This window comes from Pipistrellus kuhlii, unplaced genomic scaffold (assembly GCF_014108245.1).
Source record: "Pipistrellus kuhlii isolate mPipKuh1 unplaced genomic scaffold, mPipKuh1.p scaffold_m20_p_1, whole genome shotgun sequence".
NCBI classification, from domain to species: Eukaryota; Metazoa; Chordata; class Mammalia; order Chiroptera; family Vespertilionidae; genus Pipistrellus; species Pipistrellus kuhlii.
The window spans coordinates 69,810,531-69,835,371 of record NW_023425404.1 but is presented as its reverse complement, the minus strand read 5'-3'; the positions used below and the strand labels follow the sequence as shown (position 1 = coordinate 69,835,371).

At 36.1% G+C, this 24,841-nt stretch overlaps 1 protein-coding gene across 2 annotated transcripts in view; it reads left to right on the top strand.

Moving 5' to 3' along the window:
* STRN3 (striatin 3) overlaps positions 1 to 24,841 on the top strand; it is a 77,967-nt gene that overhangs the window by 43,174 nt on the left and 9,952 nt on the right. For both annotated transcript variants that reach the window (XM_045585195.1, XM_036451004.2), the window contains 6 exons: positions 15,297 to 15,430; positions 16,656 to 16,831; positions 17,013 to 17,060; positions 17,309 to 17,430; positions 21,563 to 21,730; positions 23,673 to 23,813. In XM_045585195.1, the coding sequence (XP_045441151.1) occupies positions 15,297 to 15,430; positions 16,656 to 16,831; positions 17,013 to 17,060; positions 17,309 to 17,430; positions 21,563 to 21,730; positions 23,673 to 23,813 (789 nt within the window). The remainder of the gene's footprint in view (positions 1 to 15,296; positions 15,431 to 16,655; positions 16,832 to 17,012; positions 17,061 to 17,308; positions 17,431 to 21,562; positions 21,731 to 23,672; positions 23,814 to 24,841) is intronic.

Genomic DNA, 24,841 nt, shown 5'->3' with positions numbered 1-24,841 from the left:
GGTATATGTATCTGAATGTACGGTGGCAGTTAAACTGAAAACAAGAAGAGTGTCATTGAATAATTTGCACTAGCTAAAATGTTTGTATATGGTTTTTTGTGGACTTTGATTTTGCAATTTGTCTTATTTAAAGTTGAAACCTTTAGTCAATTTAGAAATCCAGTTGGTTTTAGCAGATTTAAAAAATTAGTATGTATATATAGTTTTTAATTAATTTTGTAATGACATTAGGTTTCAAAAAGATGAAGCACTTTCAGTATGCCTGTATGGTATTATCTGACTAACTGTTAAGAAGTAATAAAGCTACTAATCTTGAATTATAGCTCTATATTGAGCAAGATTTATTGAAGGTATTAAATTATTATATTCATTGTGGAAATATAAGGGCATAGTCTTTGCAAATGATATGTAATGCTAATAATAATTTTGATATAACCAAAAGGGAGACTGTCCAGTTCTATTTATATACAGTTAAAAACTCCATTAAAAAATAAAATAAAAGTGTAAAAAATATTTTAAAATAATAGTTGAGGTTCAGAATGTTGTTCCTATTAAATATGTTCATTCAGTTGTCTTTTAATATAAGCATGTTATCTGATAGGTAGAATTCAAATTGTGTTTACTGAGTTTTACTAGAGAAGGTTACTAACCCTAACATATTTCACATGAAAACCAAACTTGCTTAGTTACTAGGAAGGAATTATCAATGGATTTTTAAACATTAGTGTGGTGACAGGAAGCACACTTGGAGTTTTAAAATGCCTCATGTATGTATTGAAACTGAATATTGCTAATAGCAGGAGAGACAAAACCTGTGTAATAGATTTATTGACTATTCTGATAAAAATCGAATACTTAAAAGATCTGAATTTTGTTATCAGTTTTCTCATTATTTATAATCCTAAAGTATTTTTTTCAGACCTTCACTTTTCTCCTAAGTGGAAAAAAGAACATTTATTAAAACTGAATAATCTCCACAATAACTTCCAGACTTGAATATACATGTTTGTACTTATTTGAAAATGACTATATTCTAAAGTTTACTTTTAAAAAAATGTTTTTTTGATTTTACAGAGAGAGAAAGGAAGAGGTAGAGAAACATCGATTGGCTGCCTTCTGCACTGGGGATTGAGCCCTAAACCCAGGCATGTGCCCTGACTGATAATCAAACCAGTGTCCTTAGTGCATGGGACAACACTCAACTGATCCACTCAAGGCAGGGCTAGAAGTTTACTCTTAAGAATTAGCTTTATTGCTGAAACCGGTTTGGCTCAGTGGTAGAGTGTCGGTCTGTGGACTGAAAGGTCCCAGGTTCGATTCCGGTCAAGGGCATGTATTGGTTGCGGGCACATCCCCGGTAGGGGGTGTACAAGAGGCAGCTGGTCGATGTTTCTCACTCATCGACATTTCTAGCTCGCTCTCTCTCTCTCTCTTTCTCTCTCCCTTCCTCTCTGTAAAAAATCAATAAAATATATTAAAAAAAAAGAAAAAGAATTAGCTTTGTTCAAGAGAAACAGTAAAAGTATCTAAGTTTTCTTTTAGCATCTCTGCAACTCATTTAATGTTAGAAATACCTTTTTTCCAATAATTTCTAAATTATTGCTTATGTTTTTCTGATTTATTTTATAATTATATAAGTATATTTAACTTATATAAATATATACTTTTTAAATTTATGTATGTTTTAGGAGGTTTAGAACCCACAACTACATCTAAAGAAAATTAATAATTACTTATAATGCTACTATAGAGAGAGAACCATGGTTGAAATTTATGTATAAAGACTAGAAGCCCGATGCATGAAATCTGTGCAAGAGTAGGCCTTCCTTGCACCAGCTTCCCTTTGGCACCCATGACCCAGGCTTCCTTTGCAGCCCTGGCTTCTTCTGGAAGGACAACCTTTCAAATTAGCATATTACACTTTTATTATTATAGATGTGTATACCCTATATAATAAAAGCCTAATATGCTAAGTGTCTGGTAGACCGGTTGGCAGTTCAACCAATCAAAGCATAGTATACAAATGATATGCTATGGCCACTCAACTACTTGCTATGACATACACTGACCACCAGGGGGCAGATGCTCCAACCAGTAGGTTAGCTTGCTGCTGGGGCTCTGCAGATTGGGACTGAGCAAGAAACTCCTGGGGCCCTCCCGCGGTCCCTCCCCAGCTGGCCAACCTCCCACATCCTTCCCGTGCACCAGTGGGGTCCCTCAGCCTAGCCTGTGCCCTCTCGCAATCCAGGACCTCTCGGGGGATGTTGGAAAGCCGGTTTTGGCTCAACCTCCCACCCAGTCCAACTTTTTACGCATCCCCCCAAACCCACTTCTGTCTGACAGCTGCTAGTATGTTCTCTGTATCTATGAATCTGTTTCCATTTTGTTTGTTAGTTTGTTCATTAGATTCGACATTTAAGTGAAATTGTATGGTACTTGTTTTTCTCTGCTGGCTTATTTCACTTAGCGTAATACTCTCTAGGTCCATCCATGCTGTCACAAAAGGTAAGATTTCCTTTTTTTTTTTAAACAGCTAAGTAATATTCCATTGTGTAAATATACTACGGCTTTTGCCTCCACTCATCTACTGATGGATAGTTGGGCTGCTTCCAAATCTTGGTTATTGTAAATAGTACTGCAGTAAACATCAGGGTGAATATATTCTTTTGAATTAGTGTTTCAACGTTTCTTAGGATATATTCCCAGAGGTGGATTTGCTGGGTAATGAGGCAGTTCCATTTTTAATTTTTTGAGGTAACTTCATACTGCTTTCCACAGTAGCTGTACCAACCTGTATTCCCACATTCTCACCAACACTTGTTTGTCGCATTATTGATGATATCCATTCTGACACATAGCTCATTGTGGTTTTAATTTGCATTTCTCTGATGACTAGTGATGTTGAGCATCTTTTCATGTCTGTTGGCCATCTGTATATCCACTTTGGAAAAGTGTCTATTCGGGTCCTTTGTCCATTTTAGAATTAGATTGCCTTTTTTTTTGTGTGTGTGTGTGTGTGTGTGTGTGTGTGTGTGTGTGTAAAGTTGTACAAGTTCTTTATAAATTTTTGATATTCCTTATCGGATGTATCATTGGTTAATATGTTCTCCTATTCAGTGGGTTGTCTTTTCAATTTGTTAATGGTTTCCTTTTCTGTGTCAAATGTAGTCCCATTTGTTTAAAATTTCTTTAATTTCCCTTGCCTGGAGAGATATATCAGAAAAAAATATTGCTGAGTGAGATTTTACTATCTATTTTTTTTCTTCTGGGATTTTGATGGTTTCAAGTCTTAACATTTAAGTCTTTAATCCATTTTGAGTTTATTCTTGTGTATGGTGTAAGAAAGTGGTCTAGTTGGTCTGACATGCAAGGGGAAAATGGCCTGTTCTATAGACACACAACTCAGTCTGTCCCAGATTCTGCCAGGAGCCCAGTCTCAGTAGGGAGGAGAAAAGGGAATCAAAAGATGGGGCTCGTGGATCTCCCGTGAGATAGGTGCTACCTGCTGGGGTGAATTCTACTTTGTATGGTCAAGTACCAGGATGGTCAACTTTGGGGTGATGGGGAAGAGTACCTCTTGTCCCAAAGCCACACAGTTTAGTCTGTCCTGAATTGGACAGGAATTCAGAGGGTGGACTTGCCAGGACCCTCGAAGTGGGGCTAGTAAATCTCCAGTGAATGGGAGGCACCAGTCAGTTCGCAGGAAAGTGAGAAGAATGGCCTCTATCCCAAAGACATACATCTCACGGATACCCCCTGAGTCTTCCAAAACCTCTACACCCCAGCCCAGGCAGCTGACACCTCATACCTCCGCAGGGCAAAAGCTCTGCATAGTATGGCGACAGGGAATTTAGAGGATGAGGCTGAGTTCCTCCAGGTTGATGTAAGGAGAGTGCACAACCCAAGAAGCATAGTGTCTGTGGTGTGGGAGAATGACTCAGCATCCCTTCAACTGTCTCCCTAAAGCCACAGATCCCAGTCTCTTCATACAACTCTAGTCCGCTCTGACCTCACTCCAACAGTCCAGGGTGAGTTGCTGGAAATGAGATTTTGTGTGTTGGGTCTCCAAGAGTGCTCCTGTGTCTCCCTGGTGGACAGAGTCCCAGCTGATTCTCAGTCAGATGTTATGTGGCACCTCTTCCTAGGTCTGGGGCTCTGGCCTGGGGAGCTTTGGCTTGGAGTTGGGAGCCCATTCTTCTCACTGGGAACCTTTGCAGCTGAGATTCCCCTCTGGAATTTCAGCTGCTGCCTGTGGGAGCTGTGCCAGCCCTTTTTGCTTCTCTGCCCTTTCTACCTGTTTTGATGTAACTTATTCTGTAAATTTTTGGTTATAAGACCTCTCTTCAGCTAGTCTTCAGTTGACTAGGTTGATTGCTCTATATTTTAGTTGTAATTCCTGTTTGGTTTTGGGAGCAGATAAGTGTAGCTTCTGCCTATTCATTGCCATCTTGGATCTACTGTCTCACTAATGTTTGTATCTATATAATAAAAGCTTAAGCGACCATTATGGCGGAACAGCCAGACCAACCAGTCGCTATGCTGCACACTGACCACCAGGGGGTAAACGCTCAATGCAGTAGCTGCTCCTGGTGGTCAGTGCCCTCCCACAAGGGGCACCGCTCAGCCAGAAGCTGGGATCATAGCTGGCGATCGCAGTGGCAGTGGCCAGAGCCTCTCCCAACTCCACAGTAGTTCTCAGGAGCAGCGAGCTGGGCGGTAAGGAGCCTGTCACTAGGAGCAGCAAGCAGAGTTAAGGAGTGAAGAGTCCCAGGCTGCGAGAGGGATGTCTAACTGCTGGCTTAGGCCCGATCCCCTCTAAACTGGCAGTCGGGCTTCCCCTAAGGGGTCCTGGACTGTGAGGACTGCGAGGAGAAAGAAAATTAATACCTGGGTGCATTAGAGGGAAACTACATTAAAAAAAAAAAAAAAAAAAAAAAGCAGAGATGATCTTAAAAGTAGAAAAAAACCAGCAGGTGGATATCCCCAGAGGGGTCCTGGACTGCAAGGGAGAGTGCATGAATTTCATGTACTGGGCCTCTAGTTTAAATATAATGGATAAATTACTGAATACTTGCATAAAGTAATATTAGTTATGAATTTATGCCATGTTAGGCAAATTTATATAATCTCTGTGCTTTAGTAGTTAAATTTACCATACTAGAAATTTATATTTTTGTGGTTTTGAGTTGTCAAGGATTAATGTATGCATATTTGTGTTTTCTTTTTAAATAAAGTTTCCATCCTGCTTCATTCTCAATTTCTGGTATATTTTTTTCCCTTGTAGATTTTTTAAAAACAGAATTAATATGTAGAAGATTATGCTGGCTCTTCCCTTTTGCTCTTAACTATTTCTTATAAGCATTACGAAATCAGCTATTAATTACCAGGCAAGTTTTAGGATGTTGTTTGCGCACACATGTATTCACCAATCCGTTCTTTGCACTGCCTACGTTTACCTTTGTTTTCTAGACTTTAGTTGTCCTGCAAGTATTTTTTTTTTATTTTATCTTTTAGCTTATTCTTTTTTTATTGCTTTGATTTTTCACTCTTGTTGCAGGTCTTAAAAAAAAAACACTTGGCTATCTTATTAAATTTTTCTGTCATGTCACATTTCCTGTAAAAAGTGTATACCACTTGTTTTGTTGTTTATTTGTTTCCACAAGATTTAGAAAGTATTTGCTAAAAATGTGTCTTGTCTTATTTTAAGTAGTCACTTAAAAATAAAGATGTTTAGCTTGATGATGGCCAGAGGGGAGGGGATGGTGGACTGGGTGAAAAGGGTGAGGAAATTAAGTAGTACAAATTGGTAGTTACAAAATAGTCACAGGGATGTGAAATGCAACATAGGGAATATAGTCAGTAATACTGTGATAACTATGGTGCGATGCGGGAACTGGAAATATCGGGGGGGGGGGTCATTTTGTAAATTATGATTGCTTAAACTATGATGTACACCTGAAACTAATGGACAATAATATTGAGTATAAACTGTAATTAAAAAATAAAATTAAACAGAGAAACATATTTTTAAAAGGATTGTCTTTTTTAAAATATATCTTATTGGTTTTTTACAGAGAGGAAGGGAGAGAGATAGAGAGCTAGAAACATCGATGAGAGAGAAACATAGATTAGCTGCCTCCTGTACACCTCCTACTGGGAATGTGCCTGCAACCAAGGTACATGCCCTTGACCGGAATCGAACCTGGGACCTCCTTAGTCTTCAGGCTGATGTTCCATCCACTGAGCCAAACTGGTTTAGGCAAATGAGTGTCTTTAAAAAAAAAAACTTTTTTTTTTTTGCCAATCCTCATCTGAGGATATTTTCCCACTAATTTTTTTTTTAATTTTTTTAAAAATATATTTTATTGATTTTTCACAGAGAGGAAGAGAGAGATAGAGAGTTAGAAACATCGATGAGAGAGAATCATCGATCAGCTGCCTCTTGCACACCCCCCACCGGGGATGTGCCCGCAACCAAGGTACATGCCCTTGACCGGAATCGAACCTGGGACCTCCTTAGTCTTCAGGCTGACGTTCCATCCACTGAGCCAAACTGGTTTAGGCAAATGAGTGTCTTTAAAAAAAAAAAACTTTTTTTTTTTTGCCAATCCTCATCTGAGGATATTTTCCCACTAATTTTTTTTAAATTTTTTTAAAAATATATTTTATTGATTTTTCACAGAGAGGAAGAGAGAGATAGAGAGTTAGAAACATCGATGAGAGAGAATCATCGATCAGCTGCCTCTTGCACACCCCCCACCGGGGATGTGCCCGCAACCAAGGTACATGCCCTTGCCCAGAATCGAACCCGGGACCTTTCAGTCCGCAGGCCGACGCTCTATCCACTGAGCCAAACCGGTCCCGGCTTTTCCCACTAATTTTTAGAGAGAGTAGAAGAGGAGAAGGAACGAGGGAAAGACAGAATCAGAAACAGCAATGTAAGAGCGACACATCAATTGGTTGCCTCCCGCACTCACCCTAACCTAGGCTGGGAATCGAGCCTATGACTGTTCTGTGCACAGGCCAACACTCTAACAACTGACCCACACAGACCAGGGCTGATTAAGTATTTTTCCTAAGTATTTAATAAGTTTATTTCTATTCCTGATATAGCATAATTTGCAGGAAATTTTATTATTGAAGTACATGATAAGTGAATTTCTCTTTAAATCAGTATTACAACTATATTACAGACAGTATTATGGTTTATAGATTTGACCATCTTGCATATAAATTTCAGTCTCGAGCAACCTAATTTTAGTAATTCAAGTTGGATGATTAACTTGAAGTTTTGTATTTAGTTTTTTACATATTGACTACCTAAGATCATAGATATATCCATGAGGTAAACAAAAAAAAACAAAAAAAAGATAATTGTAGTAGGAAAGACTCAAGGTACAGTAAATAAATTAATTTCTTTCTGCCATGCAAATATGAGAATTTAAGTTTGCTATGTTTGGCAATGCATAAGGAAAAAAGGCTTTTAAATGTCCACTGTGTAGATTAAGTCATTGAGGTCTAGGGAGATTATAAGACTGAACCAGAATATAATGAGCTATTAAGAAGTTAACAAGTATTTTTTCCCTAAAATCTCACTATTATGGCAGTCTTTTTTTTTTTTTTTTTTTAATATATTTTATTGATATTTTACAGAGAGGAGAAAGGGGGAGAGAGAGAGAGCTAGAAACGTCGATGAGAGAGAAACATCGGCCAGCTGCCTCTTGCATGCCCCCTACCCGGGATGTGCCCACAACCAATGTACATGCCCTTGACCAAAATTGAACCTGGGACTCTTCAGTCCGCAGACCGATGCTCTGTCCACTGAGCCAAACTGGTTTCGGCTATTCTGGCAGTGTTATTGATTGCCTTAGCCTATGTACATTGGTATATTTCTCATTTAATAACAGAGCTCTGTAAACTCATAGTTGTTATTCTATAACAGGATGTTAAACTTCCTAATAAAATGGCTGGTTTAAAAGTGAAGAGAGGTTAACAATAATTGGTTGCCTCCCATACTTGCCCAGACCAGGGATCAAACCCAACCTTTTTGTGTAGGGGCAGTGCTCCAACCAACTGAGCCACCCTGCTAGGGCAGAAAACCTTTAATACTTCTAAAAGACTTATTTTTATACTGCTTTTTAAAATGATATTTTTCTCTAGTTTGCTATAAAATAATTTTTCCCAGGCACAAGTATTTACTTAACCAGTTAACTGCCACGATATTTTGCATTTTATTTAAAAAGGTCCGCTGCTTGCATCTATAGATGCTTATGGCGTACAAATGGTTAAAACAAATAAAGGTTTGTTACATTCAACTAAAATAGCTCATGTGTCATGTTTAGCCAGGTACACAGCAATGTATATTTTCCTTCTCCATGCTTGTCACTGTTTTTACCTTATTATAAAAAAATTGTTTAAATCACCTCTATAGAAATTTTCCAGTGGAATTTGAGGGTTATTTGCTAATCTTAGTTGTACACCAATGGGAGAAGGTATTGAGATGTTGAACCATTTGAGTGGCGTGGGGTGGGGCAAAGGTGGTGATTCTCTGAATGCCTTGTAGGGATTATTTGAGACTGTAATTTGGAACTCTGTTTATATACTTATTGAACTAAAATGCTTCTCCATTGGTACAGTTAGCCCTCTGCATGCATAATCAGTGTGACAGAAGATGCATGAGTATTTTCATCAATAAAACAGCACTGACCTTTCCAGCTTGCACTTTTGAGTAATTTGCATGTATTCATTCATTTGCTTTTATGATGCTGGCTGAAATAACGTTTTTATAAAGATGTAGAGACCTTTTTTTTATAACACTAGATTTCTAGTATCAGTCCATTGAAAGAACATCAATTATTGAAAGGATAACCTTCAAATTTGTGATTCATAGAAATGAAACACCATTTAACTGTTATTAGTATTACATGTTTAGGAATTTGTGAGATGGGCATTTAGAGTTTGAGGTGTGAATACTAAAACTGAAACTGTGCCTTTAAAGTATTATATTTTGAGTATATGCTGTTAGTACTTTTTTTTTATCATGATTATGTCCCGCTGTAAGAGTCTATGCCAACAGCTTGCATTGCCAATTGCTGATTTTTTTTCTTTTAATAATATGCTGAATGTAGTAAAGATGACCTCTCCCCAACTACTGAGGTTTGGGATGTAGACCAGGGACTAATAAACTGAAGGAACAGTACAAGAAGGAACAAAAGGGGTGAAAAGGAAGTGCAGATTCTATTATAATTTTTATGTACCAATCTTTGAGACAAAAATCTTAAATTCTGTTTTTTGTTTGTACATTTTTATTTCATAAAGGGGGCAACTAACTTAAATTTTGTTGTTGTAATTGAAATTTATTTGAATAATTTAGGGTGTATTATTGATCAAGTGAAAAATCATCTGGATAGGGATAAAGGAAATATTTTAAGGGTTTGTTCTGGTTTTTTTTGTTGTTGTTGTTTTTTGTAAGCTTTCAAAAGTTTACCGAATTGTAAGAAATGATGGCCTTGGAATTAAAAATAATAGAAAATGGTTCAAAGGGGAGAAAGTATATATTTATTTTTGTTACATAGGGTTTATAGTTATAACCAACTCATAGCCAGGCTTCATTACTTAGTTTGGGAATCCTGAAATACAGGATTGTTAATGAAAAACTTGTGTGAATGTGGCAAGAAAATATCAGCAAAAACACCAGGGTAAATTAATTGTTTGTTGGACCCTCATAAAAAAATAAGTTGTACTTATTTCTTTGTTAACTTTTCAAAATAGTTTATTAAGTTGGAAAAACTCAAGCTTTAGTCTTTGTTATTAAATATTAACCTTAAACACCAAAATTTCTTGTTATTTTAATGTACCTTCTGTGTCTGTGAACTTATAGAATTTTGGTTGAGTGACAGAAGGCTCAATTATATGCGTATAAAACGAAATATTTATAGTAACATTCACAGAAATATTGAATATCTTAAATATTTAAATCATTTTAATGTTTTGGGGGTTGACATGGAAAATTGGAGACATCTTTAATTATTTGAGGTTTTTGTAACTGGAACTTCTTTAAAATCCTGTTTTGCTTGTAAGTTGTCTTAGGCGCATGTGTCAAACACAAGGCCCGCGGGCCAAATCCGTCCCGCCAGGCCTTGCAATGTGGCCCGCACCGCGCTGTCATCACTGCGCTCCGCTGCGTTTCCATCACAATGACAGTTTATGACTGTTCAGTAAACCATTCGGCCCGCGATTTAGGCTGGATTTTAGATTTTGGCCCCTTCTCTGATTGAGTTCGACACCCCTATCTTAGAGGCTGTGAACAAGTTAAGCAGTAGCCATTAAAAGAACCTCTACTGCTGACATTAATTTATAAGGGTCAACAGGACAAAACTCTTATGACATCATAGCTGATCTGGGACCGGGTGAGCTGCCTACATCCCTTCAGGAATGATTAGTCAGTTAATCTAATTCATCCTCTACTAGAATGACTGATTATGAAGGTGCACGAGCAGAAGCAGCTGTAAAGTTTAGCTATCTTTTTATTTACATTGCAGGAGATGTTAATTCCAAATCACATCTCCTTAGTATTGTAATTTGCTGCTGTTTTAAAATGCTGAAGATGACTTTTTTTAAAATATATATTTTTGTTGATTTTAGAGAGGAAGGGAGAGGGAGAGAATCATTGATCAGCTGCCTCCTGCACACCCCACACTGGAGATCATGCCCACAACCCAGCTTGTGCCCTGATTGGGAATTGAACCATGATCTCCTGGTTCACAGGTCAACACTCAACCAATGAACCACACCACCTGGAATGAAAATGACTTTATTTTTTTTCCCTTAAAATATATTTTATTAATTTTTTACAGAGAGGAAGAGAGAGGAATAAAGAGTTAGAAACATCGATGAGAGAGAATCATCGATCAGCTGCCTCTTGCACGCACCCCCATTAGGGATGTGCCCACAACCAAGGCACACATGCCCTTGACCGGAATCGAACCTGGGACCTTTCAATCCGCAGGCTGACGCTCTATCCACTGAGCCAAACTGCTTTTGGTGAAAATGACTTAAAATCATCTTTATAGTACATGTTGGGCAAGCTCTTGATACAATTGTCTAAGGGATTTTCGAGATTTTTTGCTTCTGTGTCTTTGTTGTTCTTGGTGGTGGTGGTGGTGGTGATGTTGTGTGTGTGTTGTTAATGCCAGAGGATATTTTTTCCACTGCTTTTCAGAGAGTGGGGGAGCGGGAGGAGAGAAAGAGAGAGAGAGAAACATCAATTTGAGAGAGAAACATTGATTGGTTGCCTCCCACATGCACCCGGACTGAGGGCAGGGAGCAAACCATCTACCATTTGGTGGGAAGGCAGATGCTCCAATCACTAAACCACACTGGCTAATGTTAGATGGACTTGTTTTATCACAAGGGTCAATTCAGAGTACCTCTCAGAAATCTAACTTTGGCTTACAGATAAAAGCAGTTTAAAAAATCATTTTAAAATAAGGCAGCATCTTATTCTTTAACTTGGTAGCAAGTATATACTACTTGGTAATGAAACTAGAAATGTGCACAAAATAAAAGGACTACTTAGGCAATTTTCCCCCTAGAATTGATTTTAGCTGGAAATGTGTATATATATATATACTTTATTTATTTATAATTCTAGCTGCAGATATTTATAATTCTAAGTAATGAGACTGAATTCTTACCAAAGGCTTATTGTGACATGATCCTATATAATAAAGGGCTAATATGCAAATTGACTGAATGACGAACAACTGGTTGCTGTGGTGCGTACTGACCACCAGGGGGCAGACACTCAATGCAGTGCACTCCCACAGAGGGAGCGCTTCTCAGTCAGAAGCGGGGCTTACAGCTGGGGAGCACAGTGGTGGTGGCAGGATCCTCTCCTGCCTCTGGGCAGTGCTAAGGATAAGGATGTCCGACTACTGTCAGTTGGACATTCTCCGAGGGCTTCCAGACTGTGAGAGGGCACAGGCCTTCTCTTCCCCCTCCCCCTCCACTGAGCCTCCAGTATAACATACTTAATTATCTATTGTAATAACCTGGCATATAGGTTTGAATTTCATTGATGTTTCTGTTTTTGCTATGTAACAGAATTTTGATGCCTCAGTCAAAAAATTTTTAATACGTTTGTTCTTCTATAGGAGTTCTCTAGTGGCACATTTTTCTTACAGTTAAATAATTTTGCGTTTTTTTCTCTTAGAATCATATCTGCTTGCAGATATGAGAATTATAGATTATGGTGAGAAATAATAAAGCCAAAACAAAACATATTAATGCATGAAAAGTAAAATAGTCTGTTGACTTTTCCAAATCTCTTTTCTGATATTGAGTTATTTTCCTGTTTTTATATCAGGAAGTACCCTGTTTCCCCAAAAATAAGACAGTGTCTTATATTAATTTTTTCTCCCAAAGTTGCGCTAGGTCTTATTTTCGGAGGATGTCTTATTTTCGGGGAAACAGGAGTATTTTCTAAAATCCACATACCAAATCCATTATTTTTCATTTTATGCATTTCAGGTAGTTTATCTTCTTTAGCTTTTGGGTTGTTTTGCTAAATAATGCATGAGTAAACTTTCTAAAATTTTTGTAGTTAGTGTTGTACACTTAAACTGTTGATTTTTTCATTTAAATCAACTTAGTGCTCTCTATGTGTGCTAATGTATGTGGGGTTTTTTTGTTTTTGTTTTTAAGTAAGTGATATAACTCTTAATGGTGGAATGATTAGGAAATGGGGAGATAAGTACAAACCTAATTGTAAATCTTAGCATTTATTTTAAAAGAAGCAAATTCAGTCTCTACATAAAGCTAAGAAGGAAACATTAGAGTTCATAATCTTTTTTTAGTGGCGACCTCCAACTTCATACTTCCCTATTGAAGTCCATGTCATACATCATTTTTAAAGACAAAACGTCTGTTTTCAGAGAGAGAAAGTTCTGTATTAACAACCTTTCAGACTATTTTTAATCAAGACTTAAGATATACCATGTCAACACTGAATCAGTTATTGGGCTGTGTTCTGTAGTTTTGATAAAATTGAAGCAGGAAGAAGAATTGATATGTGAGCTACCGAGGTTTCCTTGGTCATTGTCTATAAAAAGGATTAGTTATAGAAGAACCTTGTTGTAAGATTCCACTTGGGGCCCTTATATTTCCATAAAGGGAGATGATAATAATATTGTGTAATTGCTTGATGAAATCATTTAGGCTATTAATAAAAAGTGTCATAATTGTCATCATTAAAAACTTCTTTTAATAATTTTCTTTTTCTTTGAATTGCCAATGACATTTTTATGCTTATGTGATTATGTGCTATAAGTAATTATATTAACATTAATAAAATGAATTTATAGAACACAAATTAATTTCCTCTAAAAGAAAACAAGAGTGAGTAAATTAAGTATTTACTGTGATTATCACAGCCACAGTGGTGATGGGTGATTATGGAAAGTAGAAATGTAGTTTAAAAGGTTTTTCACATATATATGTAATAAATGCTGAGTGAGTAGCATAGCTTGCTATATATAAGTAAATATATGTGTGCATATAGAGATTGAGAAATGTAGTCATATGACTAATTAGAAATGGATATAAATACTAACTTTTTGTTTAAAACTCCAATAAAACTAGCCAGGATAGTCCAGGCACTTTCCTTCACATGCCCCTAAATTGGTCAACAACTGATTAGAAATATCTCTGTAAAAAGAATATGTAATAATGCAAATTAATTTATTATGTTAGTTACTTTATTAGGCTTTTATCGAGATTTGTATAATAGTTAGTGGAAGGAATTGTGGTATTCTAACTTTTCTTATAAAAGAAATATATGACCTTGTACTGGCTAAAAATACTTAGTGTACATATTACCAAATGAATTTTTATATAATTGTTCTTAAGTGTAATTTTAAAATACTTATTTTATTGTTCTTAGCTGCTTTGGTATTATCAATAACTGCATATTAAATATTGGTAGGAAGGGTCAGTACTATACATTATTTAGATTCAATGAGTATAATCATTGAAAGATTAAATACCACTAGTATCCCTATGTATGTTTTCTATCAAATTTACTCTAGATCAGCTGTTGATTCACAACTTCATTTTAGCAGTGTCATGTAAGACTTGATTTGAGTCAAATTATATAGCTTTTATATTATTGCTTACTTTGATAAATAAGATATTCTAAATATAGATTAATTTTACTTTTGCTGTCATATTTATCTAGGAAAAGTTGACTTGTATCTTAATTTTTTTCAGTAGTGTTAATGATGACTGACAAGTGTCATACCTGTAATGTTTCCTATAGTATATTAAATTTCTATCATTCATAGAAATTTTTTCAAATTGATAATTAGCTTGAATTTTTATATACTGTTTCATTTTTAATTTTGCTCATGAATTTTACATCTGTTTTGATGTATTGAGTTGTTTTTTATTACAGTGATTTGTGTACCTTCCCTGGCATCTTAAGATTAAAATTTTGCTTTCAAAGCATGTTTGAAATGATACTGAGAATTATTGTTTATACTATAACTGTTATAGCAAAATATTTATATATTAGTATATTTTAATTATGGCAGTGTTTGATTTTAATTGCTCAAAGTATTAGAAATTTAATTTAAAATTCTGTAGTTAGTTTATTTTAGAAGTATTATGGTAAATAAAAGGGAAGTTAAAATAAAATAATTGTAATCAAATCTTGAAAGCTGGAAGGCCTTCTAAATATTAAATGGGTTATCCTTTTGCAGAAAGGAAATGGGCATTGTTGGTGCCAGAACTGCCCCCTTTCTAGACCATTGCTGTTATCGGAGGAATTTAAGCAATTTAAGACTTCACTTCAGAAAATCGATACATGGTATTATAGATGGAGAGAATACTTATATTGCTTTTTATCAGGAACTAGAATACCTAGCACTTATAAGCAAATAGGATGCAAAGTGAAAGGACTTCCCAACAATTTACAACATTTAAAAATACTATAGTTATAATTGTACTGAAGTGATAAAGTGATTTAAATAGAGCTTTTGTGCCCCAACTCCCACCCTGGAATAATATATCTAAATATACATTAATTTGCTTTATGGAAGATTATGTTGCAGTTCCTAAGTAAACATTTATCTTTTACTATTCAGGAATAAGATTTTTTGAGTGGAAGAAATGAGGGAAGTAGGAAGATAAAATTTATATTACTGTATTATAACTGTTAAGTGCTTACATTTCCCCCACAATATTGTCTTGTACTGTATGATCTTTCAGCATTTAAGAAGCGGTTTTGTTCTTTATAGCTGAACCAATAACGTTTCCAACTGGAGGAGGCAAGTCATTTATTATGGGTTCTGATGATGTTTTGTTAAGTGTACTGGGCCTTGGAGACCTTGCAGACTTGACGGTAACAAATGATGCAGACTATAGTTATGATGTAAGTGCAGTTTTATTTTTAATTTTTTAATGATTTACTAGAAGGCTCCTTCTTTTTGGAAACACTTATAAAATAGATTTAATGTCAAGGTGCATGGAAAAGATAAGTTTGTCAATATGTTGAGTTGAAGTGACATATAGTTGAGTGTTTTTTTAATAACTAGTTTCTTTGTGGTGTTTAAATTTTTCTTAGGTATTGTGGTGGATTAGTTAGGAGTTTGGGATGATTGATTAAAATACTGATCAATAAATATCTTGAGTAGTCAACTTTCAATTATTTATTCAAATTAAGTCATATTTCAGTGTTAAGGAGAAAAATAGCCTGATCACTTCAGGAGACTTCCTTAAAAGCATGTTTTATTTTGGAACTTTTATTTTTTTAAGGATAATTTTCAAGTTAGCTTGTTGCAACTTCCTGATTTTCAGTCCTTCATTTGAGGGATGGGGGAAGGATGGAGGGGAAATGGGAAGGTCAGTGTTAGAGATGAAACTAGTCTGGGATTAAATTTTTTATAGACAGTTAACATTCAATTGAAAGTTAACTAAACTTGTTTAACTTTAATGAATTTGCAGTTTTAAGCAAATATTTTGGTTTTTTAATGAATTTATTTTTTCACTGTTTTATAAAGTACATAGGGTATTAAATTCTAGTAAACTTGACCTAGTTTGGGAGAGATTTTATAGCCTATCTTTACAGATGGAGAAATGAGGATAAAAACAATTAACCTCATGTCAATATCAACAGTAATGATGAAAATATTCTTAGTGTCTTTAGTTCAAACTTTTGGGAAGTACCTTAACTTGCTGCCTTTAAAAACTTCACGTTGCTAATTTCCTGAATGACAACTGTACTATTAATATTGTACTCCTGGATTTTTGGTAGTAATTTATTTAATTTTTATTGTTTTCATATAAGGTATTGCAGCATAGTAGTTTTTTGTTCTTCTCATCTGACATTTCCTAGAACCTTTGAGTTTAGCCTAATGATTAGGTGAAACTGATTGAGGGACTTCATTTGATGTAGGTATTTGAAGGCTAATGAAATTATTCTTAGTTCTTATTAAACGATAAAGATAATAAAGCTTTTAAGGTAAATTAAATTTCTACTGGACAGTTTAGCAAAGCAATTTAACATATATATCTTAAACACAGCAAAACAAATAAAAATTCCACATGTCTATCAATTTACTACTTTCACCACTAAAAATTGTGGTTTTTCTTTTTAGTTGCCTGCCAATAAAGATGCCTTTCGAAAGACATGGAACCCCAAGTATACACTACGTAGCCATTTTGATGGAGTCCGGGCATTAGCTTTTCATCCTGTAGAACCTGTGCTAGTTACCGCTTCTGAGGATCATACTCTAAAACTTTGGAACTTGCAAAAAACAGTTCCTGCCAAAAAGTAAGTATCTTAATGGTAGCCTTTTTTTTTTTTTTCCTTCTAGACTTGCCAAAAGTTTTAAGTTACTATTTTTTATGGTCCCACATCATGCATGCACTCAGTTTGATCTTACCTAATGACTCTTGATTATCAACCAATGGTTTGCGATTATTTAATTGTCTTCTCTCCCACCCTCTTTTAGGAGTGCCTCTTTAGACGTAGAGCCTATCTACACATTTAGGGCCCACATGTAAGTTTTATTTTATCCATAAATCTTATAAAATTGTAGTAATGTTTGTCTTATATTAGAAAAGACAGTACTTAAATAATACTTTATTAATAATTGTATTAGCAGAATATAATCATTACTATTCAAGTGTACATGTTTACATTATACAGTTTTAAGATGCCGCACAAGTTCAGAGGTTGCTGACTGCATATATGAGTTTCTTTTCTAAACTTTATAAGTAACTTTTTTCTTTTTTTTTTCTATAATAGTGGCCCTGTTCTATCTTTAGCAATTAGTTCTAATGGAGAGCAGTGTTTTAGTGGTGGTATCGATGCAACCATCCAGTGGTGGAATATGCCTAGCCCTAATGTTGATCCATATGATACATACGGTAAGTAAAATGTTCAAAACGTGTATTTTTAAGTGAATGGAGCTGGCAAAAGTAAATACGTCAGCTAGAAGCTTGTTGAAACATGTATTAGTTTCCTTGTTTAGTTATTCTATTTCTTTTTTTATTTTATTTTAATATATTTTATTGATTTTGTACAGAGAAGAAGGGAGAGAGATAGAGAGTTAGAAACATCGATGAGAGAGAGTCATCGATCAGCTGCCTCTTGCACACCCCCTACTGGGGATGTGCCCGCAACCAAGGTACATGCCCTTGACCGGAATCGAACCCAGGACCCTTCAGTCCCCAAGCCGACGCTCTATCCATTGAGCCAAACCGGTCTCGGCTAGTTATTCTATTTCTATTAATTTGTTTTATTAAAGAGAAACATAGGAAATATGCCATGAATATTTAGGCCTGTGAATTGGTACTCTTTCTATGGTGTCCAAAATATATATATTATTAATTAAAACATTAGTTAATTTCAGTACTAGTTACAAAAAGGAGAGAATAAGATTTAACATAAGGAATAATCTTTTAAAATTAAAAAAGCTTATGTAGTTCAAAAATATTTAGCCAGAACAAATAGGGACAGTAAGGGGATGTATCACTACAACTTTTTAGAGGTCAAAAAATTCCTTAATTTAAAAAAAACTTACAATGCCCAGCCGGTATGGCTCAGTGGTTGAGCGTTGATCTATGAACCAGGAAGTCACAGTTTGATTCCCTGTCAGGGCATATCCCCTGGATATGGGCTCAATCCTCGAGGCAGCCAATCAGTGATTCTCTCTCTTCCTCTCTGAAATCAACAAAAATGTATTTAAAAAAAGAACAATACACTTACAAGTACCACTTTTAGATCTGTCCTACAGAAATACTTAATACCTGTATTCAGTATATTTAATGGACATTTTTTGTAATTATAAAAATTAAAACACAATGAATGTTTGTTAGTATGAGAATCTATACTAATAAAAGGATAATATGCTAATTAGACTGGATCAATTGTCCGATGTCCTTCTGGACAAAGCCACAGTGACAGAAGCAGAGGTGGTTAGGGGCGGTCAGGCTGGCGCGTGGGAGCAAGCAGCTAGTGGCGAGACCAAGCAGGCAGGCAGGTGAGCCGTTAGGGACTATCAAGCAGGCAGGCAGGTAAGCAGTTAGGAGCCAGCAGTACCAGATTGCGAGAGGAATCCCGGATTGAAGAGGGTACAGGCTGAGCTGAGGGGTCATCATCCCCCACCACCACTCCTTCCCCGCACGAGTTTTGTGCACGGGCCTCTAGTGGTTAAATAAATAGTGGTCGACTTAATGGTTGGTTTATTTAAGAAGAACTTGAGCTCTTTGGTGTTTTTATTTAACACACACTTGGTACCTAACTTTGCCAGGTTTAGTGTTAAGTACTACATTAAGAAGTAAGAATTAGCCTTGGCCGGTGTTGCTCAAGTTGGTTGGGTATTGTCCCATACACTAAAGGTTGCCAATTCGATTTCTGATCATGGCACATGCCCAGGTTGCAGGCTCCATCCCCAGTAAGGGGTGTGCAGGAGGCAGCCAATCAATTTTTCAGTCTCACATTGATGTTTCTTTCTCCCTCTCCCCTTTTCTCTCTCTCAAAATCAATGAAAATGTTTTTTTTGTGTGTGTGTTTTTTTTAAAGAAGTAAGAATTGTCTAATGGAAGTGGTAGGCATTAAACAAATAAGCAAGGGGAAAGAGTCTATAGTTAAAAATTGTGATAAGTACTATAACAGTACAATACTTGGAGAAAGAGTAACAGGTGGAACTTTTTTTAGGTGTAGTCTAAAATGGTGACATTCAAACTAAAATATACAATATAAAAGGGAAATTTTAATATAGTAGACCCTCCTTTTCAGCAGTTTTGCTTTCTGAAAATTCAGTTACCTGAGGTTAACCATGATCCAAAAATGTTAACTGGAAAATTCCAGAAATAAAAAATTGGTAAGTTTACATTGCACACTGTTCTGAGTAGCATGATGAAATCCAGCATCCTCCTGCTCCATCCTACCCTAGATGTGAATCATTCCTTTTTTTTAACATATTGGCACTGTATATGCTGACCTGCCCGTTAGTCACTTGGTATCCAGGTATGGCAGTGCTTATGTTCCAGTAACCTTTAATTTACTTAATAATGGCCCCAAAGTGCAAGAGAATTGATACTGCCAATTTGAATATGCCAAAGAGAAATTATTTTTTAATTCTTATCCAAGGATATGTTGTTGTTTTATTGATTTGAGGGAGAGAGAGGAAGGGAAAGAGAGAAACATGGATGTGAGAGAAACATTGAACTATTGCCTCCTGTACGCCACAACTAAGGGTCAAACCCGCAGCCTTTTGGTGTATGGGATGATGCTCTAATCAGCTTAGCCACCAGTCAGGTGGCTAAATGCTTCCTTTAAGTGAGAATGTGAAAGTTTTTGACTAAATAAGAAAAGAAAATATAATCATATGCTGAGGTTCCTGGCCATGAAATTGTGAAGAAGAAAAAAGAAATTCATGCTTGAGCTGAACCCAGGCAATTGGAGGCTTCTCACTGAGAGACTCAGGAATATAATAGTTCACCCTTGAGGCAATTTATACCTTCTCCCCTTTCCTTAGAATGTTCCCACAATAGAAGTCATTTTTAAGGATGTAGCCTTGAAAGAGTAAGACATTGAGACTAGCTGGCTTGAATATATTATTGAACTCAGTTAAGGCCTCTATATGCACTTAAAATTCAACTTGTCTTGCTGCCATTCAAAACTAGCCTTTTCTGTAAGTTCCCTTTCTTATTAAATCTGCAACCTACCAAAAAAAGAAATGTGTGCTAGTTTGCTGAAAGAGTACATTCACATAACTTGTATAGTATATTGTTATAATTGTTCTATAGTATTAGTTATTGTTTTTAATTTCTTAGTGTGGCTAGTTTATACATCAAACTTTATCATAGGTATGTATTTGTAGGAAAATAGTATACAGGGGTGGGGGAAAGTAGGTGTAGGTGGAATAAGATATTACCTAAAAGATAAATCGTAAATAAGGATGTGAAATAATAATAGTAGGAAAAAAACAAATAATACACTAATAAATAAGTAATACAAGAATTAACTGTGTTTCGCATACTCACAACTGTAAATCTACTTTTGCAAACCCCTGTATATAGAGTTTGGTACTATCCGTGCTTTCAGTTATCCACTGGTTGTCTTAGAATGTATCCCTTGTGGATAAAGGGGAATTACTGTAAAGAGTTTTAAGCCAGGAAGTGACCTGTAAATGTAGGGTTTAAAAAGGTGACTCTGGCTGTTGCAGGACATGGAGGGCAGAGTGGAGAGAGGAATACAAATTTAATGTTGTACTGTAAAGTTGGAACATAATGGGCCAGTACTCGGTGAGAGGTGATGTTGCCAATACTAGAGGTAGTAGACCAGTTTAAGTGAAATGGATAGTAGACATATTGTGGAGGAAGGATAGAATAGACAGAATCCTAGCTAATAAAAGAGTAATATGCAAATTGACCATCATTCCAACACACAAGATGGCCGCCCCCCATGTGGACACAAGATGGCTGGCAGGGGAAGGCAGTTGTGGGTGATCAGGCTAGCAGGGGAGGGCATTTGGGGGCTACCAGCCTAGCAGGGGAGGGCAGTTAGGGGCAACTAGGCCTGCAAGGGAGGACAGTTAGGGATGACCAGACCTGCAGGGGAGGCAGTTGGGGGTGCCAGGCCAGCAGGAGAGGGCAGTAAGGGGTGACCAGGCCTTCAGGGGAGGGAAGTTGGAGAGAGGACCAGTCCTGCAGGGGAGGGCAGTTAGGGTGACCAGGCCAGCAAGAGAGGGCAATTAGGCATTGATCAGGCTAGCAGGGAAGTTAAGGTGTGATCAGGCTGGCAAACAATTTCTGATTAAGTAATATCTCAACAAAGCTGTTTTTTAAAACGTATATGTTCCTTACAGAAAATGCAAGAATGTATTAGGGGAGGTGGGTAAAAATAACCAATAATTTCACAACTTAGAAGACATGGCCATTGTATACATTTTGGCTTATCTTCTTATAGCTGGTATGTGTAGTCTTTTACTTATTTGATTATCTTTATATACTTAAGCTAATTTTTGCTCATGTTTGTTTGTTTTCTTCCCAGAGCCAAATGTTCTAGCTGGCACTTTATTGGGTCATACAGATGCTGTCTGGGGTCTTGCTTATAGTGGCATAAAAAATCAGTTACTGTCTTGTTCAGCAGATGGCACTGTTAGGTTATGGAAGCCACAAGAAAAATTGCCATGTGTTTGCACTTACAATGGAAATAAGGGTATGTACATGCTGCCTCTATGAAAAAAGCTAACTTTTTTTTATTTATTTGGAAGATAGACAGGATAACTGATTTACTATTTGTTGCTACAAAAAATTGAAAGAATTTAAAGGTTGTGGTAATCTTTTTCCTTCGTTGTTTTTTATAAATGGACGCTTTGCTAATGTATCCTGTAGTTCAGTGGGGTTTTTTACCCTTTTCAGGACATGTTCTATTTAAAAAGCAAAACTATTTCTATGTAATAGTGGAGTAGACAAATGAGGCTAGTAATAGGGACAACTAAGGCTCTCTGCTCCGATGGCTTCCCACAGGAATCAAATGATCACAGCGGGAATGAACTTAACCTGCAAACCATGTATGAGCACACTGGTTAAGAAATAGCACCCTTAACTGGGAGGTACAAACTAAGTGACATGCATAATTTCCAATCTTTTACTGTCAACGAAGGCTTTAACCAGTTTACCTGTGACATTTGTTTACATACATATACTGTGCTTGTATTGGTCTTATTTTCTAAGTCATTTTTTAAAGTTAGTTTTAAACATCAGACTTTTTTTTTTTTTATCCTCACCCACGGGTATGTTTAGAGAGAGAGAAACACCCATCGATTGCTTCCCCAATGCATCCTAACTGGGGATCAAACCTGCAATGTATGCATGTGCCCTGACCAGGAATCGAGCCCTTAACTTTTTGGTACATGAGTTGATGATGCTCCAACCAATTGAGCTACCCGGCCAGGGACAAACTTTCATTTTTATTAAAAAGTATGTTTAGTTTTAAAACATTTTATTTTTGTTGTTTTTGTTGTTTTTAGTTGATTGTTTGCTTGTTAATCCTCTCCCGGACATTTTTCCATTGATTTTTTAGAAAGAGTGGGAAGGAGAGGGAGAGACAGAAATATCAATGTGAGAGAGAGATTGATTGGTTGTCTCCTGCACGCATCCCCACCAGGTTACCTGCAACTTAAGTATGTGCCCTTGACCGGAATTGAACCCAGGACTCTTCAGCAAATCCTTTATCCCCTGAGCCAAATCAAGTAGGGCTTAAAACATTTTGAATGACTAGTATATGCTTAATTTTGTTAGGTCTCTATTACCCAAGTTTTTGAGGTAAAAATTCATTTAGATATTTGTTTCTAGCTTCATCCAGGTAATTAATTGCATAATTCCAGATTTCATCTTGTTGTGCATTGATCTGGCCAGTGAATTTATTATGTTAAAGAGAGAAATTGCTGCTCAGACCACTGTAGGGGGTAGCACAGCATGAGTGGATTCCAGAGTACACACTTTATTTTTACAGATCTGAAAACATTACAGGTGAACAGTCTCTGAAGACAGTGATGTGAGAATGCTAATTTATCATTTTACAGTAAGATATATAATTGCAAGTGGGCCAAAGGACTCATCAGGATTTTTTTTTCCCTCTTTTAAAAGAAAATGCATAGAAAGTAATTTTTGCACATATCTACTCTCACTGTAAGAGTCCTCTAGCTATATTTTTCTTACAGTGTTAAATAGAATGTTATACAAACATTTTAAGTAACTGAGGGAAAGCTTTGGCTGGTGTGACTTCCAATGCACTGGGAGGTTGTGGGTTTGATTCCCAGTCAGGGCACATAACTAGTTTTCAGGTCCCCAGTCGGAGATCGAACAGGAGGCAAACAATCAATGTAGCTCTCCTATTACTGTTTCTCTCTCCCTCTCTCCTTTTTTCTTTCTCTCTCTCACCCCACCCTCTCCCTCTCTAAAATCAATCATCCAGTCAATAATATAAAAAATAAAATAATTGAGGCAAAGTTACATATTATATAGCTCACCATCCTAACACAATTTCTTTTTTATTATTAACATTATTTCAAGAATATTTGAATTTCTTTTTTAATCAGAAGAGCAGATATTTCTAAATTATGTGTTTACACTGTATCTCTTTGGGCTCCTTTCAGAACATGGAATACCTACATCGGTTGACTTTATAGGCTGTGATCCAGCTCATATGGTGACCTCTTTCAACACTGGTAGTACAGTAATTTATGACTTAGAAACATCACAGTCATTGGTGATGCTTTCATCACAGATAGATTCTGGTAAGTTTTCATGGGTTCCTTTGAAACTTTAAAAAAGGATTACTACACAATAGAGTGTGGTTTTTAATTTTCACATTTTGACTATTTAAATTTAGGATAAAAAATAGTTTAATTGTGTTATAGTTATTTACATTATTCCTATTTCTTGAAAATATGCTTAAAATTAAGCTGAGTGGGTATATGATGACAGAAAAGGGAGTAAAGTAATGTAAAGATGAAAGCAAATGAATTAATTTTAAATTTTTAATGGAAATACATGTGGAAGTAGAGAAAATAATATTATGAGCCTGATGAACTCATGCAGCCCCAATAATTATGTGTAAATGGTCAATGTTATAAGTATAGGATATGATGTGTATTTTACAATTTATTTAAATAGAAATCCAAATGATACTCTGCATTGTGATTGGCTGATAAGTCTTTCAGGTCTCTTTTTATCTGTAGGTTTCCTCTCCATCTTTTTTTTTTTTTTTCATTTATATTTTTTATGTTTATTTTACTTTCATTACAGTTTATAGTTAATAATATTTTGTGTTAGTTTCAGGTGTACAGTATAATGGTTAGACAATCATGTACTTTACAAAGTGGTCCCCCTGATACCAAGTACCCACCTGGCACTATATATAGTTATTATAATTTTTTTTTCTTTATTGATTACATATTACATATGTATCCTTACTCTCCCATACCCCCTTAACCCCCACACACATACCCTCATGCCCCTGGTGTCTGTGTCTATTGGTTGGGCTTATATGCATGCATACAAGTCCTTTGGTTGATCTCTCCCTTTCCCTACCTTCCTTCTGAGGTTTGACGGTCTGATCGATGCTTCTCTGTCTCTAGATCTGTTTTTGTTCATCAGTTTATGTTCATTGTATTCCACAAATGAGTGAGATCATGTGATATTTATCTTTCTCTGACTAGCTTATTTCACTTAGCATAACGTTCTCCAGTTCCATCCAAGCTGTTGCAAATGGTAAGAATTCCTTCTTTTTTACCGCAGTGTAGTATTCCATTGTGTAGATGTA